This window comes from Scleropages formosus, chromosome 16, assembly GCF_900964775.1.
Source record: "Scleropages formosus chromosome 16, fSclFor1.1, whole genome shotgun sequence".
Classification (NCBI taxonomy): domain Eukaryota; kingdom Metazoa; phylum Chordata; class Actinopteri; order Osteoglossiformes; family Osteoglossidae; genus Scleropages; species Scleropages formosus.
This window is the reverse complement of record NC_041821.1, coordinates 2,369,719-2,386,938: the sequence shown is the minus strand read 5'-3', so window position 1 is coordinate 2,386,938 and position 17,220 is coordinate 2,369,719. Positions and strand designations below refer to the sequence as shown.

General features: G+C 47.3%; 1 protein-coding gene across 9 annotated transcripts in view; it reads right to left on the bottom strand.

Annotated features, from left to right (window-relative positions):
• Positions 1–1,343: 1,343 nt before the first annotated feature.
• fat1a (FAT atypical cadherin 1a) overlaps positions 1,344–17,220 on the bottom strand; it is a 52,573-nt gene continuing 36,696 nt past the window's right edge. For 2 of the 9 annotated variants that reach the window (XM_018735799.2, XM_018735801.2), the window contains 18 exons: positions 16,329–16,525; positions 16,061–16,214; positions 14,774–15,007; positions 13,166–13,555; positions 12,782–12,996; positions 12,169–12,306; positions 11,757–11,900; positions 11,173–11,370; positions 9,790–10,594; positions 9,551–9,682; positions 9,309–9,466; positions 7,905–8,367; positions 7,549–7,702; positions 7,343–7,453; positions 6,647–7,257; positions 5,945–6,082; positions 4,062–4,097; positions 1,344–2,732 (listed from right to left, as the gene is read on the bottom strand). In XM_018735799.2, the coding sequence (XP_018591315.2) occupies positions 2,200–2,732; positions 4,062–4,097; positions 5,945–6,082; positions 6,647–7,257; positions 7,343–7,453; positions 7,549–7,702; positions 7,905–8,367; positions 9,309–9,466; positions 9,551–9,682; positions 9,790–10,594; positions 11,173–11,370; positions 11,757–11,900; positions 12,169–12,306; positions 12,782–12,996; positions 13,166–13,555; positions 14,774–15,007; positions 16,061–16,214; positions 16,329–16,525 (4,811 nt within the window). In that variant the 3' untranslated portion in view covers positions 1,344–2,199. Of the gene's footprint in view, positions 2,733–4,061; positions 4,098–4,567; positions 5,719–5,944; positions 6,083–6,646; positions 7,258–7,342; positions 7,454–7,548; positions 7,703–7,904; positions 8,368–9,308; positions 9,467–9,550; positions 9,683–9,789; positions 10,595–11,172; positions 11,371–11,756; positions 11,901–12,168; positions 12,307–12,781; positions 12,997–13,165; positions 13,556–14,773; positions 15,008–16,060; positions 16,215–16,328; positions 16,526–17,220 lie in introns of those variants that run through there. The other 7 variants (XM_018735800.2, XM_018735802.2, XR_001965297.2 and 4 more) reach the window with 6 other exon arrangements.

The window sequence follows — 17,220 nt, the reverse complement described above, 5'->3', positions numbered from 1 at the left end:
CTATGATTTCAGGCACTAAGAATCAGGGAAAGTACTTTGCTCAGGGGTAATAGAGCAGGATTGGGGAGTGGGACTTGCACTTGTAACCTGAAGGTTTGGAAAGCAAGTGTGTTTCAGGCAGAGGTGTGGCTGTGAGGGACACAAGGACGGCAGCAGTTACATGCACACTGTACAGCTCTTTCTCCGAACAATAAAACCAGAGAGGAGTCAGAAGAGAACATTAGCAGCAGCATTCTGGGAAGAGGAAGATTGAGCTCTGACAGACATAACCTCCCTCTCTCCCCTTGGCAAAACATCTGTTCCAAAGGTGACATTTCTCAAGGACACAGCGAGCAGGCACCCTGGTGGGGGGGGGCTGTGTGCACACACATCGGAGGATCTCAAACACCACCGACATATTTGCAAGACCAGCTCCCCTGCATCCACCATGAATTTATCAGATTTCATCTACTACAAATACTCCTCCCATACCTGATGGATGTCACTGTATACGAAGAATCCCATCATCCAGCCCACGGCCTCATGCCACCGTTGTTTATATTTTAGGAAAACCCATAAAAATGGAAATGTGCAGTAAGTGAAAGTATCTGTTTAAATAACAGACCCCAAACTCTCAGTCTGTTCGGAATACTTTCCAAATAAAAAGTAAACAACATATTTCCAGCAGTGCGAGACACTAGTTCAATGCTCATCATGAGCTTGACCTTTGGAACCTGGAAAGACAGATGAGTGGAATTCAAACATCATTGTTAATTACTATTAATTAATTTATCTAACATCTGTGCAAGTTACTGAGAGTGATTTGCCAATTTCTATAGCTGGGTCATTTGTACTGTATCAGTTCAGGTTAAAAAAGAAAAAACCTTGACCAAAGGTACTTACCAGCAGGAGAGATTTAAACTCGCAAACTTTTTTGCACCCAGGACCTTCGATTTTGATCCCAAGGTGATAGCTGTATTGGACGAGTTTCCCCAGTATGGAACGTGGTGCAACACCTTACCATCCTCCACTGTCCAGGGGGTGGTCCTCCATCTCCACACCCCAAAGCACAGGCGGAACTTCTCTTCAGGACCCTTCTTGACGGAGGATGCCGGAGGACTGAGGCTGTTCTCTCTTACTGAAAGAAAGGTAAATAGTGTCTACAAGCTCAGGTGGAGAAAATCTGTATTAACAGGATCAACCTTTCAGATTTCTGTAGCAACTGCTTGCAGAGGAACCTTTACATTGATTTCAGAGTTTCCTTTTTTAACCTTTAAATGTTATTTCCCCGCCATGAGCACTTTGCCCAGTGACCTGAAAGTAAAGAAAGCAACATACAGCCACACTTTTAGGAATAATTTATTGCCAGTAGGAAAGCGTGAACTAATGGCAGTTTTCAATAAAAACCTTAACAAGACCATTGCATTTCTCACACATACAGACACTTTTGGGGGGAGAGAATCAATCAAGTGTCCATGATTCAGTTCACACTATAAATATATCAGGTCCCATCTTCTGTGGTGGAAAAATAAAAGGTTTCAAGCAAAAATTTACAGTCAAATACGATGACACAAGAGTGTGCGGTGAAGACCGCAAGAAAGGAGCAGGAACCGCAAGTAGACACAGTGAGGAGACCACGCTCTCCTGGTGCGGTGATGAAGACACGGTAAGGCTGAACATGTCGCGTCATTATACTGGTGTTTTGAAAATAAAAAGCAAAAAATATCTACAAAACCTAGTAAAATCAGAACTGTACATTAAAATTTACATTAAAACAAATGGGAATTTGAATTTAAAAAATTAGTCTGCATCGTTAACAACTACACAGATACAGATAAACATGATTTTTTTTTTTTGTTTCTTTTGTTTTGGTTGTCAACTGTTCTGTTTTTGCAATTCTTTTCACACTTTCATTATTGTTTTGCACATGACGACAGTTGTTTAAAGCAATGCCACAGCCTACCCCCATGTGGGTTCCAGTACAGTGGGATGTGTACCCAGAACATTCCGACACCTGGTGGTGTCCGCCAGCTGCTGAAAACCATCCGCTGACGGAGAGCCTTGGAGGCAAAGAACAAGCCCAGTCTGGAGAGCCACGGATATGACGGCCGCGCAAGAGAGTGCGTGTGTGTGCGTGCGTGCGTGCGTGCGTGTGAGAGTGTGCGTGCGTGTGCACGCACGGCAGTTCAAGGACTCAGGCACTTCAATTTGGTCTTAGTGTCAGACTTCTGTGTGCTGCTGGCAGTCCAGGGCATGGAAGCGGGCTGCCTCATCACCACTTTCATACTCGCTCATCATGACCTCAGACTCCTCGCAGCAGGCCGACACATCGGAGCAGGAGGCCGCCGAGGTGTACAGCGACAGCGGCATGCTGCCGTAACCCTCGGGAAGGTCCGTTGGGTAGCGGTGCCGTGGCAGGTACTCCCCGAGGCTGTAGTAGGTGTCGTGCGGTGGTCGGCCGCGTGAAAATGATCCGGGGCTGGATGCTGGTGGGGGAGTGGCCCGTGATGTCCCGTAACCGTCACTGTGCTGCAGCTCAGGCAGTGGGGGCAGCTCCTCTTGGACAGGAAAATCGTCAGGTGGTGGTGGGAAGTCGCTTTCAATGTCATAGCCTCCGGGGTAGTAGTCGGTGTCAATGGCGTCGAGGTCGCTGTACAGCGGTACGGGGGCCTCCACTATCTCATACTGTGGGTATTCCTGGATTCCAGGAAGTTGAACACTTGGCATCCAATCCGATGTGTCCCAGTGGTAGCCTGCGTGATTCAAAGGGAACCGCAAAAGTGGCATCAAACTGAGGACCGTCTTCCTGACCCATCATTTAGTAAAACAAGTCTATCGAAGGAGAATCCCCAGAGTTACAAATTTAGTAATTACACAAATAACTCTGTAAAGCAGAGAGCAGTAAGGAGCGTAACTCTGGGGTTCTCTGATTAAGAAAAGCAGACAGAAGTTATTACATGTAGTTAAACAAAAAACTGAATGTTACTGCGCACGTTGGCATGCAGCACAATGCAAAAACACACCAAGTAACTCAAAACATACTGCACAGGTACACAAAAATAAAACACTTGACTGAAAAACTGATTAGCAGACAACACTGAAAGGAAGCAGCAATATTCAGTCTATTTTGAAGAGTACTTCTGAAAATCAAAGGTGGTCAAGAACCATGAGAATCGATAATAGCACCTTGTCAGGGAAAATCTGGCCACATGGCTTGTGCTCAGACATTAAGGTGCACAGTGAGAATGAATCACTGGATCTTAGGTGAACATCACAAGTGAGGCTTTTAGTAAAGACTTCTAAATGTGCAGTGTAAGTGTTTAGCCACTTAGTCATGTTTTGAAAAATATCTCTGCAAAATCTGCATCAGGTGAACATGTTACCATGTTTAAACTTACCACAAACACACTGGCTTCTCAGCTTACAAACAATTGCTAACAAAAGTTTGTTTATATCTCTTAGTTGTTTATAACTCACTTTAGGCACTATGCCAATTAATAAAAGGCTAATCCGGACACCCCTTGATTTATTCACCAGTTAGGTTCTGGGTGTCTTGGATATAAGTAAACGTAATAAATAAAAAAAAAATAAAAAAAACCACACAATGAAACATTTTCATTTTCAGCTACTGTAAAATTGAAATTGATTTAAAATGACTGAAAAATATTTTCTCTCCACTAACTCATATTCAAAAGTAACTGCTAACCAATTCATCCCATTAACGTATGCAATGTTCCTCATCCTGTTATTGATCAGCAACAGTCAGGAAGAGCACAATGAGCTGTAAACACAGCGGAATTAAGCAAAATTGAAGCACTCCCACACTCCTTTACTGGCATAAGATAGGGCGGCAAACAGTCTGCGTTCACTTTGAAGTAAACCGACCGGCAAGTGATGAAAATGTGATTAAATGAAAAAATTGCTTATCTCTGAAAATTTGTAACTCGAAAGCTTGTAGCACAAGGAGCCAGTATATGTGGTAAATCTAAGGGTTGTTTAGTAACAATGCTTGTGTTATGTGTGAAGGTGAAGTGAAAGCCAACAGCATGAAGTCAACCAAAGAAACTCATGCAAAGAGTCACCTCTGGGGTTCTTGAGGTCGTGAGCCGAGAAAGACTCTTTGAAGATGAGGAGGCAGAGGAAGAGCAGAGAAGACAAGATTGGTTTAAAACCTCAGAGAGCTGAGTCCAGACCAGAACAGAACTGAGAGTCCTAACAGCCAGGAGAGGAGCTCTACAGTAACACTATGGTGAGCAGCCTTGCCATTTACTTAATGGAAGGAGTGAAGCACCAGGCGAACCTCATCCAAGATGAGACATCTTGACGTCTGTGCTCATTAATTCCACCCAAGGTGGACACCTCGGTCTATATCATTTGGTATTTAGAGCAAGGAGCATGGCACTCTGTGCCACTACGGAACAACCCCTTGAATTGTGTTCTTGCTGCCATTGTGCCCATCTTACCAAGACGCTCTGTCAAATAAGTAAATGACATTTCTAGTAGCACTTCACAGTGCAAACACTAAACACGTGAGGACACACATAGGAGCACAAAACCGGCACAACTAAGTATGAAGGAAAAAGGATACCTTCTTTTTCCACCGTGTCAACGACAGAGTTGACAAGGTGTATTACAGTCACTATGGAGGCTTGTGACAGGCAGAGAGGGAGCAGATATAAAAAGGCAGCATTAGTACATGAGATTGAGAAATAATAATTCACTGCATAAGCAAGACAACAAATGTACAGACACATCTCACAAATGTGCACTCTCCATATGGATGTGACTGCTCTCTTTCTGGGAGAGGACAACAAGGGTACATGTTCTGGCCATCACCACAAATGCTAGGAGGAGGTCTAAAGCTGGATGCCTGGGTGGTCACCACCGGTCGAAAAAACACAGGACTGCAACAGAACGAGGGGCTGTGAGGGCGGGGCAGGGAGGTTGGATCTTGCGCAAGGTAACATTCACGTCCACGGCACTGAGATGCTGAAGATGAGACTGACAGTATGGAAGGAAGGACCAGTGAAATTCTCAAGGATAAAAAAAGCCTTTCCTGCCCAAACACACCCAGTAAAAACCCCTGATAAGGACTCCTGAAGCTCAACTCGGTCAAGGTAGAGCTCTTAACCATAACCTGGGAGCTGCACAGATCAGTGGAGGAGGTCGCACTGCATGACCAGTGGTAGCAGGGTTGGGGTAAGTACAGATGAAGGTGGAAAGTAATGGATGGAACCACAATCCCACGACCTGAAGCAGAAGCACATTCTCGGAACCTGGAGCCTCCTCATATTCTAACAGGTCAGGAGAGCTGGTGCACAATGACATGGCACGTATGGGAGGACCATCATATGTACTTTGTACCCTTTCAGGCTGTGCTTGGTCTTCTCCAAACATCCATTTGTAGCTTGAAATGGTTAGTAGAATAAAACAAGAAAGAGAATTATAATGTAAGTGTTAAAATCATAACTGAAAGAACTATTCTGATTTCACACTGTCCTTACGTTTAGAAAAATATGAATTTTTAAGGTTTTTTTGAAGTTAACTGAAACAAACTCTTGCGTACGTCCTGGTGGATGGGAGGACAAACTGCAGGAAAGCTTTTTTTTTTTTAAACTGGAGAACCTCTTATCCTGTTTTTGGTCTCTTCCTTCTGTACTGATGCAAATCAAAACTTACAAGCTGCCCCTAGTTAAAAACCAGTTCTGGTTCTCTGGACTGGTTTGATCCAAATGGGAGCTGAATGTGCAGTGGAAAAGGGGAGGCAAGGGAGGAAAAAAGGATAAAAAATGACCCAAAGTTGTTGTTTATACAATAGCACCATTTCATATGTTAAACTGTGAATGGGTGAGTACTCTTTCTGCTCACATTTCAAAGACGTGTAAGAAGAATTACGCTGCAGTCATTTCTTTTACTCGTACAAGACAGTTACAGGTGCAGAACTGACACCCCCCAGCAGCCATACCGTTATCGTCACAGGACTCGGACTGGAAGGAGCTCAGCGACTGAACCTCAGAAAGGCTGCCGCGGGTATTGTAGGGGTGGCAGGCACTTTCCTGTACTGCCTCCTTAGCAAGGCAAGGGTCCAGGTCCACCACTTTGGCTAGAGGAAGAAATGGGGTGGAGGTAGGGGAGAATCATTCCTGTCAGGTATCAAGTCATATTTTAATTAATTATACACTGGCTTCTTACACTAGGCAAGTTACCAAAGTTCTGAAGATGCAGGGAATGTGACCTGTGTTCACAGACAGCGGTAAAGAGCGGCCAATCTCAATTCAAGTATGAAACCACCGTAATTCAACTCACTTCCAGTGTTTACAGTTCACCCCTGGTGATTCTGAATGACAACTGTAAATAATAAAATGAACACTGCACTTATGTAATGAATAGTAATAGAAAATTGAGGAGACATTTTTATGTTGAAACATTTTAAATCCGTCAGTTTTAATGTTGCTGAAATAAAACAAAAAAATGCTACTAGTACTTTATTTATTATAGCAATATCAGTAAATAGACTGAGAGTGTCTGTATTTTTATTCTTTTTCTGTGGCTTAGCTCTTAAAGTGACTTTGGCGTATGAAATGGATTACAAACACTTCCAGTCCTAACTGGGTCTGTATACTGTGGAAACAATGTAATTATACCTTTTTTTAAACCAAGAGCTTACCATCATAGTCATAGTCCCAGGTGGGCTTCTGGATGGAGTCACTGTCCGAGACGGAGTTGGATGGTGGCGGGGGCGGCAGGTTGGGTGCCACACTGCACACTGCCACGGCCTTGCGGTGTCCGTGAACCGGCTCGGGATTGAACGTGCTGAACTCGGGGTGCTCGGGGATGGCTGAGCCCTCAAAAGAGTTACGGTCCAGGTTGTTCCGTGAGTCACTGGGGATGCTGGGAGTGTAGGATACGGGCCGTACGGGCACCTGCGGAGGCACGTCCGGGTAGTAGGGCCTGTGCAGGAAAGGCTGGCTGGCACCGCAACGCTTTCCAGCATCTTCAGGCTCCTGCTTCCTGTGCCTACAGACCCGCCGCCGCACAGCCACAAACAGCAGAGCGAGGAGGAAGACACCTGCCAGGAAGACGACGATGCCCACTACTTCTTCCAGGCCAATGTTCCAAGGCGTGGACACCAGCTCATTGCGGACCTCTGACCCCAGCTCACAGAGTCGCCCGCCAAAGCCTGCAGTGCAATTGCAGCTATAAGAGCCGTAAGAATTGTGGCAGCGTGCCCCGTTGGTGCAAGGGTTCTGTACGCACTCATCCACGTCAGCCAGGCATCTGGGGAAGGGCAGGAGTTCAGCAGCTCAAAGTGTGAACCGAGGGCAATGGCAAGAAGGTCCGTGTGCTAGTGGCTGATGCTTACCTGTCCCCTTGGAAGCCGGGCTCGCACTCGCAAACAGGTCCATCCAGGCTGTCGATGCACCTGCCACTATTCTGGCAAGGGTTGTCCTTGCAGTAGGGACCCAGCTGACACCTGCCAAAGCCATACAAACACTGTTTACATACAGCTCTCATTTTCCCAAGCTCAAGAACTGAAGTACCAACAGCTGTGGCACTGGCGAAACATACCGCTGCCCTGAGTACTGGCCCCGGCACTGGCAGTGGAAGTCGTGGCCCCGAGACAGACAGGTCCCACCATAGAGGCAGGGGTTGGAGGCACAGGGGTTGGTGCTCAGCTCACAGCGGGTCCCACTGAAGGAACCGCTGCACTTGCAGAAGAAACCTGGTGGACAGAGGTAAAGACAGACGTGTTAGATACAACAAAGGAAGCAGCGCCGTTCTCCAGTACTAAGCAAAAATGGACAAAAAGGGATTGTAGCCACACCCAGACTTCTTCTGGATCAGATTAAGTAAAGAATTTTTTAAAAAATTTCTGTGGTATGTAGCAGTTTTTTTTTTTTTTTTTTTTTAAAAAAACTGCTTACCACCTCCAGGCAGAGAGGAGCAAATGCCCCCATTGGTGCAGGGGTTGCTGGAGCAGGCCTGAGCCTCGAGGACTGCACAGCCAGGAGTCACATCCACTGCCTCCTCCACGATGGCGGGACCGTGAGTTCGAGCCTGGACCTGGTGGACCAGTGGCAGTTCCTGTCCATTGAGGCGAACGGCAGCCAAACAGCCCCGGAACGCTCCAGGTCCTGGGAGTACCCGAGCGTGCTGGCGGGCATGGCCACCCAGAAACAAGCGACTGTCAAGGTTGAGAGTGCGCAGTGTGCCTGGAGCAGTGCCTGAGGCTGCATGCAGCCGGTCCAGCATGAGCCGGGCATAGTTGCCGTCCACCTCAAGCGAAACACTGTGCCACTCGCCATCGTTCACCTGGGCACTGTGCACAGACACCATGCCAGGGCCACTGCCACAGTCAAACTTGTACTGCAGGCGGCCGTTCACAATCTGGGGTGGGGTAAAAAGAGGAGGGGCTGCCTGTTAGGTGGCTCAAGACTCTGACTTGGCTAACATAGAAGATGTAAAAATGTAGAAAAACCTTAAAAAAAAACAGATGGGTGAGTTCCACTCATACACAAGACGTCATGCACCAGGCATGAGGGTCCAACGACTGAGCGTGTGGAAACAAGCTTTCAGTTGCCATCCAAGTCTACAAATATGTCTGAGGCTGGGGGGGGATTCCCACAGCCCCACTATGAGAACCAAGAGACTGAACATATCAACTCTGTAACTCACTGTAGCTTGTCATGGGCATCAGGTTAAAAGGGGCAGCCCCCCACTTATTCATTTATATTTACTCATTTATCAGATACTTTTCTCCAAAGCAATGTACATCTCATAGAACATACAATTTGTGCATTACATTAGGAGAAAGCAAGAGACAGTTGCAGACGTGTGATTCTTAAGTATGGTTTCTTTCACCGTATGCACCAATGTTCATCACACGAGTAACTGCATAGAATTTGATCAGAATATCAATGATTCCTGATCACATTCCTACTAATTTTCTTGAGATACATGTAAACATTTACGTATGTTACAGGAGTAGCTATGTAAAGACTTATCCAGGCATGACCTCAAAGTTATGGTGCGTGAACATTTACACCTTATAAGAACTTAAGAGATCATGAGCAAAGTGAGTGTGGAAGAGGTGAGTTCTAAGACCCTTTTTAAATGTGGACAAAGATTCAGCAGTTCTGAGAGAGGGGGAGGTCGTTCCACCACAATGGAGCCATTACTGAGAATATCTGTGCTTTACCTTTTGTGCATGGCATCACAAGCAGGCAGATGTGGAAGAGCGTAGCGGTCTGGTTGTGGTGTAACAGATGATCAAGTTGATAGCTGGGAGCAGTTCTACTGATGCTTTTGTAGGCAGAAGACACACGTACCTCCAGGATGCTGTAGTCAGTCCCTTTAGCATACATGATGGTGCCGTGGCTGGAGAAGGTCCTGAGGCGAAGCGACAGCTTCATTTCCTCTTTGTTCTCATTCTCTAGCAGGCGGTACTTCATGTAGCCATTCCCGCTGAAAGTCAGTGAAGGTCCCTCTGTGGAGACAAGATCAATGGAGTGATGACAGGGCATTTGTTGGGGTGGGGGCAGGGATGCAGGACACACAAATCTGACCTCACCTGAGCACCCGCCTTGTTCGCCATTTGGGCACATGCAGGTGTATACCACCCTCTTGGGGTCAGCCACACACTCGGTACCTTGTGGACAGGGGTCTCCTTCACACACCGTGTTCCAGGTGGGACACTCTTCACCTTGAGTAAGGTGAGGGTTGGGGAGGGGGAGACAAAATAGAGTGAAATCTTTTGTTGGAAACAGTGAAAGGCTTTCGGTGCTGCAGGTTTCGTTAACCAGGCAGTACCTTTGCAGAGGCACATGGGTGAGCGCTTGTGCCGAGGCGTTATGAAGCTGAGCCGGGCTGTGCTGTAGGTGGAGACGGCAGCTCGGTCCAGGGTGACAGTCTCCTGGCAGAAACGAAGTGGGCAGTCTAGCCCAGCACACAGCTTTCTGTAGACTCTTGCAATTCGCACACCAATCATCTCCTCAATGGTAGCCACCGAGGTGTTGAGCTTGCGGAAAAGGGCTTCAGGCGAGGGGTAGGGTCCACCTGACTTCTCCAGGGTCAGCAGCACGTCCAGGTCCCCTGGCGTCTCTGATGGCTGAAGGCTGACCATCTGTACATCTGCACGCCGGACACCAGCCATGTTGCGCAATGCACGCTGAAAGTTGCGCCAGTAGTCGCCAATAAACTCCTCAGGTGTGATTGTGGTGAAGCGCACAGCAACCGAGTCATCTAGTGCCACTCGTCCCACCTGCCGCACGTGCACGCCCACATCAACAACGGCCGTGAAGCGGCCGTCTGTGACGGTCACGTTGAGCTGGTAGTGGCCGGGGTCCAGTGGCCCGCGAGCCACCAGCTTGCCGTCGCCAGGAGACACAGAGAAAGTGGCGCCAGTGGGCTGAGATGCCAGGTTGTAGGTCAGCGTGTCGTATACATCCTGGTCAGTGGCATGGACCTTTCCCAAGACCCCACCAGCATATTCCTCGCCAGGAGTGGTGATGAAAACATCCAGAGGAAGTACGGATGGTGGATGGATGCTCTCCTCGATCAACCTGACACTAATGAAGGTGGACGACTGCAGCTGGGGTCTCCCGCTGTCAGAGACCTGACAACACAGACAGTGCTCAGAAAGACCACACAAACACTGGATCACTCCAAGCTGAACCTTGTCCAACTGAACTGCTGTGAGGACAAAACAAAGCAGGGCAGCTGACAGCATAGGGGCTAGAGCTGCTGCTTTTGGATCCGAAGGTCGCAAGCTCTAATCCAATCTATTACTGTAGTGCCATTGTGAGCATGGCATTTACCCTAAATTGACAAGTCAAAATTAGCCAGCTGTACAAAGAGGTAAATAATAAGAAGCGTAACACTAAGTTGTTTTAGAGAAAAGCATTAGCTACATGAATAAATGTAAAATGCCCCTATCAGTGTTGCAATGAAAGAAAAAACTGCAGTGACATTACACGCACAGAAGAGGGCACTCTGAGAATTGTCACCGATACTCCATAAAATACATTCTTTGAAGAGAAAATGAGGAGGGGTAACAAAATGATGCAGGTTTCTTATTTTTTTTTTTTTTTTTTTAGATAACGTCTCCTGTAAGAGTCCGTTACAGGCAAAGGAAAACAAAATAAAAGAGCAAGGGACCCTGGATGGGAACACACACAAACATTCCCGTCTCACCTGGGCGTGAAGCAGATAGTGCTCTTTAGCCCAACGGTTCAAGTGGCCAACCACTATCAGCGACCCCTGTGGGTCGATCTGGAAGGTGCTCCCAGTATTTCCATCAATGATATCGAAAGAGAAGGGAGGTCCGTTGTGGGAGGCATCCTTGTCTGTCACGCTGAGCTGAAGCACGCTGGTTCCCAGGGGGCAGTTCTCCTGGGGTGAAAGGAGGAGGCGATTGCTTAACAGCCATAGAGATTTAATGTCCTTTCTGCTCTTAGTCTCCTTGCTTCCCCCTTGTTACTCTACATACATGCCTATATAATTGCTTCCATCACAGCAAATGCAGCTTGTAACCCCGCCTAGCCACGCAACTCCACCGTGAAGCCAGCAGATCCAAGGCTTCCGAGTCCACCCTCCGTGGGGAAAATCTAAGCCCCTTTGATACTGGTATCAGAATGGATGGAACCACAGTACTGCTCAAGGGCAAATGGGGCTATTGTAATAACTTCTCTGAATCAATTAAGAGGACATTTAAGACAAATGGTGAGATGTGGAGCACAATTCCCACACCCCAGAACTGGCGTAAGCTGCCCTCTCACCTGTATGATAATGCTGTAGTTGGCATGGGAGAATACCGGGGCATTGTCGTTCACATCAGACACGTCAATGTTGATGGTGGCGCTGCTGGATTTAGGTGGACTCCCATTGTCGGTGGCCTGCACAGTCAGTGTGTATCCAGATATCTGGGGGGAAGAAAGCACTGAGCTGTTATAAAACATTACCCATTTAATGTCACACCTCTGCTAACTTACGTAACTAGATGTTTTACAAAAGACATGAACAACAGGTCCACTCCTGGGACTTGCATCCACAAGCTCTCCAATACAAGTTTATTTATTTTTATATATATACACACACAGATATGGTGTATGTATATATACTATATATAGTGTGTGTGCATATATATATATATATAATATATAATATATATATTTAAAATGACCATGCTACCTTCTCTCTATCCAAGTGTCGAGCCACTTTCAGCACACCGGTGGCAGCGTCCACAGTGAAGGGGCTACCCTCGTTTCCACCCATGATGGCGTACCGGACGCGGTTGTGTGACGGTCCATCGATGTCCTCTGCTACAAGCTGCAGTAGCGATGGGGGGGAGGGGTCATGATACGGTGAACACTGAACACTGGCTGCTCATTTTAATAGATGGGCCACAGCGGCAGCTGCAGATGTTCTCCACCTGCCACACGTCGCTAGGGACTCTCTTGGGAAATCAGACACTATGTGGGTCTGGGAGACTGACACCAGTGGATATTAAAATCTCATTTTCACATGGATAATTCATATCGTAGGTGATTAAAGGTACATGACTGATAAACGGTCACCTCGGCGGGGGGGGGGGGGGAGCGAGCAAACGAGATTAAGTGTTCTGTGGAAACGAAGCTCCCACATGAGGGTACATTCTGCATTTTGACAACCGAAGGGCCGCGTCAAATGAATTATTTCATTCCCATAAGCCTACAATCCACAGCTGTCTTGGGTCCAGACTGTAGCCATGCAGTAAGACTGCTGTATAATGCTAGAGGATGGGGTTGCCTTTAGGGAAACTCACTGCCATTATGGTCTTTCCCAGCTCGGAGTCTTCGCTGACCACAGTCGAGTAGACATCCTGACTGAACACAGGGCTGTTGTCGTTAATATCTGTCAGGTTGATGCTGATGGTAGCCAGGTCACTCAGAGGAGGCACACCACCATCTGTGGCTTCCACAGTCAAGTAGTATTCATGGGAGATCTCGTAGTCCAATGGTTCGATCACAAATAAGTCTCCTGCAATGAGGAGAAGGCCAAGTCCAGTAAACCAACATCAGCAGAAAAAAAAAAAAAAAGAGTATTTTAAGAGCAAGTCCCACCAAATCCTGTTTCTTTAACCACTATGTGACCTGCTGCACAGAAAACAGCTACCAAGCATGAGGACAGAAAGGTAAAGAAAACATACCAGTCTGGGAGTCTACTCGGAACATCCCGTGCTCGTTGCCACTAACGATGGAATAGGAGATCTCGCCATTGGCCTCAACATCCCTGCTAGCAGCAAAGACACGCAGGATCTGGGTTCCCACGGCAATGTTTTCTGGCACGGTGGCAACGTACTCATGACGTTCAAACACCGGTGGGTTGTCATTGATGTCCAGTACGGACACTGCTACCCGGCAGACTGAGGACATCCTCTGTGGAGTCCCCTGGTCGGTGGCCCGGGCCGTCAACTCATACTCTGCCTGCAGCTCCCTGTCCAGTGACTTCTGGAGTCGGACAAGGCCTGAGCGCTCATCAATGGAGAAGTAGCCATTGGCGGAGTCCTCTAACATGTACAGGACGTCTCCGTTCACACCTGGTGTAAAAGTGGGGTTGGGGGGCAAAATAAACTAATAATTATATCAGCATCATTACTCACCAGCCAGGCGCAACAGTTTAAACAAGACAAAGATGGATAATAACAATAAGGTTAATGCATTTTGCAGACCGGCTGTTATGACATTCACATGCATAGAATAGGGAGAAAAGGCCTTCCTATTATCACACACTGCCATGCAGCCAGTATGAGAGGAGGCATATTCTTATTGCTTTACAGCGTCCACACCACTTGCATCAGAACCCAAATTAGTGGGCTGAAATTGCGCAGCTGCTGCTGGGGCAGACGGTGCCAAGTTACCCCGCCATCTTTATTTCCATCAGTAAACACTTGTGGACGCCTCCCGTCAAACTCCTTTGCAAGCTGCTATCTCTGAACACGCTCAGGCTGCAACTATCATTAGGGCCCCCCTCTGCCATGATTAGAAGGGCACATATTTATGTCTGCATGGAGGGAAAAAAAACACAAGGCTTGTGATTGGAGGTATATGAGAAGAGGGAAAGAGGGAACTTCCAAAAAGATAACCTCCAGACAGACAAGAATGGAATGTGCTGGCAGAACTTCCCCTTATCACAGATGGAGGATATAACTCATTCTTTCCCACATAATGTGACTGATAAGGCCAGTTAGAGGGATCAACAAGGCACACAGAAGTAATGGGGCGAGTGCATACCAACCACGGGCACACACAACACAGCAACCACGTAACCCAAATATAGAAAAGCCCAGCACATTCCTGGCAGCTGTGAGAGGCGTCTTCTCAAAAAGACCTCTCTCCTTACTGTCACTGAGGCCAGAAGAAACCAAGAAGCATTTACATTATGTTCACCTGTCTAACACTGTTCTCTGAGGTGACTTACAATGTGAGGTTTATACTCTATGCTACTGGCATTGATTCATCCAGCAGGATAATTTTTACTCTGTCTACTCAAGGTTAGCATCTTGATCAAGGATTCCACAGTAGAAGGAGGGATCCAAACCTATGTTGTTCAACTGCAAGCTGACAGCTCTAATCACACCAAAAATCTGCTGCCCCCTGTGGTTGCCATAAGTGGTTACACTTTGGTCATAAAGACTTGTCAAGATGGAACAGAGCTAAACCACAGCAGTAATACCTGGTGAGAGCCTGGTGCATTAAAGTTGCGGGGTAGAGTGGGAGGCATTTTCGGGGATATCAGCAGCCATTTATGCACTTACCCAGGTCAAGGTCTGAGGCCTGTAGCCGTGCCACCGGTGTGCCCACCTCCGTGTTTTCGAAGACTGTGACACTGTAGGACTCAGAGGCAAACTGCGGAGCGTTATCGTTCACATCTTCCACCGTTATGTGTACACTGGCCTGGCAGTAGCGGCCCCCGCCGTCCAGTGCCCGCACCTCAAGACGGTAGTCCTCCTCTTGTTCACGGTCCAGGGGCAGCAGAGTCCTCAGCTCGCCTGCCGGATACATATGCTGAAATGTGATTGGAGATCTCACTGAAGACACAGCTGCCCTCCTCAAAGGGTCTTGTTTGCTCGCAAAACTAGCCTCTGGCCATGCGGAGCGAGACTGGGAGAAGATGCAAAAATTGATTCAAACGTAGGCCTTAACTAACTGAAATGAGATCGCACAACCTCCTCGCCTTCAAACTACTTCTTGGAAGGGAGACTATTTTTCCTGCCAAACTGCAACATGCTCCATGGGTTTGATATGCCATCGGTCTATCTGCGTGACCGGAGTGCTCTAGGCTTCCTCCTACATGATTAAAGAGTGGCACGCAGGCGAGTGAGCACCAGGTTCCAGGAATGAATGAAATAAACTGGCCTTAAAAGAGGAAGGAGACCACATGGGTGACTGACAGGCTGCTAAGAGCAGCTCTGAGCACAGTGCAGGTGTCCAGGGATACACAACAGCTTTCAGAAGACAGTGGTTCAAAAACTTGGCACTGAAACATGTAATAATCGCTCTCTTTGCAAAGAGAAGAAGAAGAAAAAAAAAAAAAAAAAAAAAACAGGCATCTTGTGACACTTAAAGCTCACAGGAAATGGTAGCTCTCCTTCAGAACAGAGCTGGCCAGCCTACAGATTCACTGTCATACTTTATGAAGTAATACAGACTGTTGGGTCCCAACAAAACTTGTTTACTGCTTAAAATCTCTGATGAACCCAGTCAACCATGCTCAGCTCAAGCGAAATGCAAACATTTGTGAGGACAGACCTCTGCTCTGCTTATTCCATGTAAAGCCATGATAAACATCTCATCCTACGAGATGGTGTCAAGTTCTCAGCGCCAACATACGATCACAAAACGTAAACTACATTCTCTTTGGACTGCTATAGCATACTATGGGGTCTTCTCCGCAGCGTCAAAAACAGCTGGTAGCGTAGTAGTTAGAGCTACTCCCAATTCCCACCTCTTACTGTAGTACCTCTGAGCAAGGTACTTACACTAAAATTGCTCCTGGTTTTCCTGCTCTAGTTCACAAACAATCAAAGACAAAGCTTACTTACCTGTTTCCGAGTCCATGCTGAATTTCTCAGACCCAGATCCGCTGAGCTCATAGGAGATCTGTCCATTGGAGCGAATGTCTGCATCTGTGGCAGATACTTGCAGCACCAGCCTGCCTGCTGAGGCATCCTCAGAGACGGACTCCTCATACCGCATCTGCAGGATAAGAGGATCGCTCAGACTTTCTCATCACTATGACAAACTATATCGTATTCTTCAAGATGGGAAAAATTGCAAACATGACAGTACAGAGGAGGTAGGAGAACTCACCTTCTTACAAACAGGGCTGTTATCATTGGCGTCCAGTACCTTCACTTCCACCACAGCCTTGGCCATGAAAGTGCCATCAGAGGCAGTGATGTTCAGCAGATAATGGTCCTTCTGCTCCCGGTCCAGGGGCTTCCTGACAGACACCTTCCACTCCCTCTGGACATGCTCGACGGCAAACTGTCCCAGCGGATCCCCTCCTGAAATAAGCAGTGGCACAAAATGCTGTAGAAACCAAGGGTCTGCATGGTCCATGATACCTAGTCTGTAAAATGTTCTGCATGTACAGCCATCAGCTACTGTGAAAGTTCTAAATAGGACCCACCTGCCCAAAACCTAGGAAAGCACCCAGGGCACAAATTACAATCTATTTCCAGCCTGAGCCAAAGTTCATACACTTCTGGAACAAAACACACACACACACACAGAGTCTGAAACCACTTGTCCCAAGCGGAGTCATGGCGAGCCGGAGCCTAACCCGGCAACACAGGGTGCAAGGCCGGACACACACACACACACACACACACACACACACACACCCAGGACGGGACGCCAGTCCGTTACATGGCACCCCAACTGGGACTCAAACCCCAGACCCACCAGAGAGCAGGACCCAACCAAACCTGCTGCGCCACCGTGCCCTCCTCTAGAACAAAACACTTTCAATTTTCTGCACATTCCTTGCCCATTACTGTATATTGTGGTGACAAAATCAACAATCCTAAAAATGATTTCAAACACACACACTCAGGGAACCCTGACATGGAGAAAAGCCTGCTTTTCACCTCTTCACCTCCCTCCATTATCATTGATTCCATTTGCCTCAATTTGTCTTAAGAGACGTGCGCAGCTGTAAATATAGCAATTCTTGTTTATTACATCTCAAAGTATTACA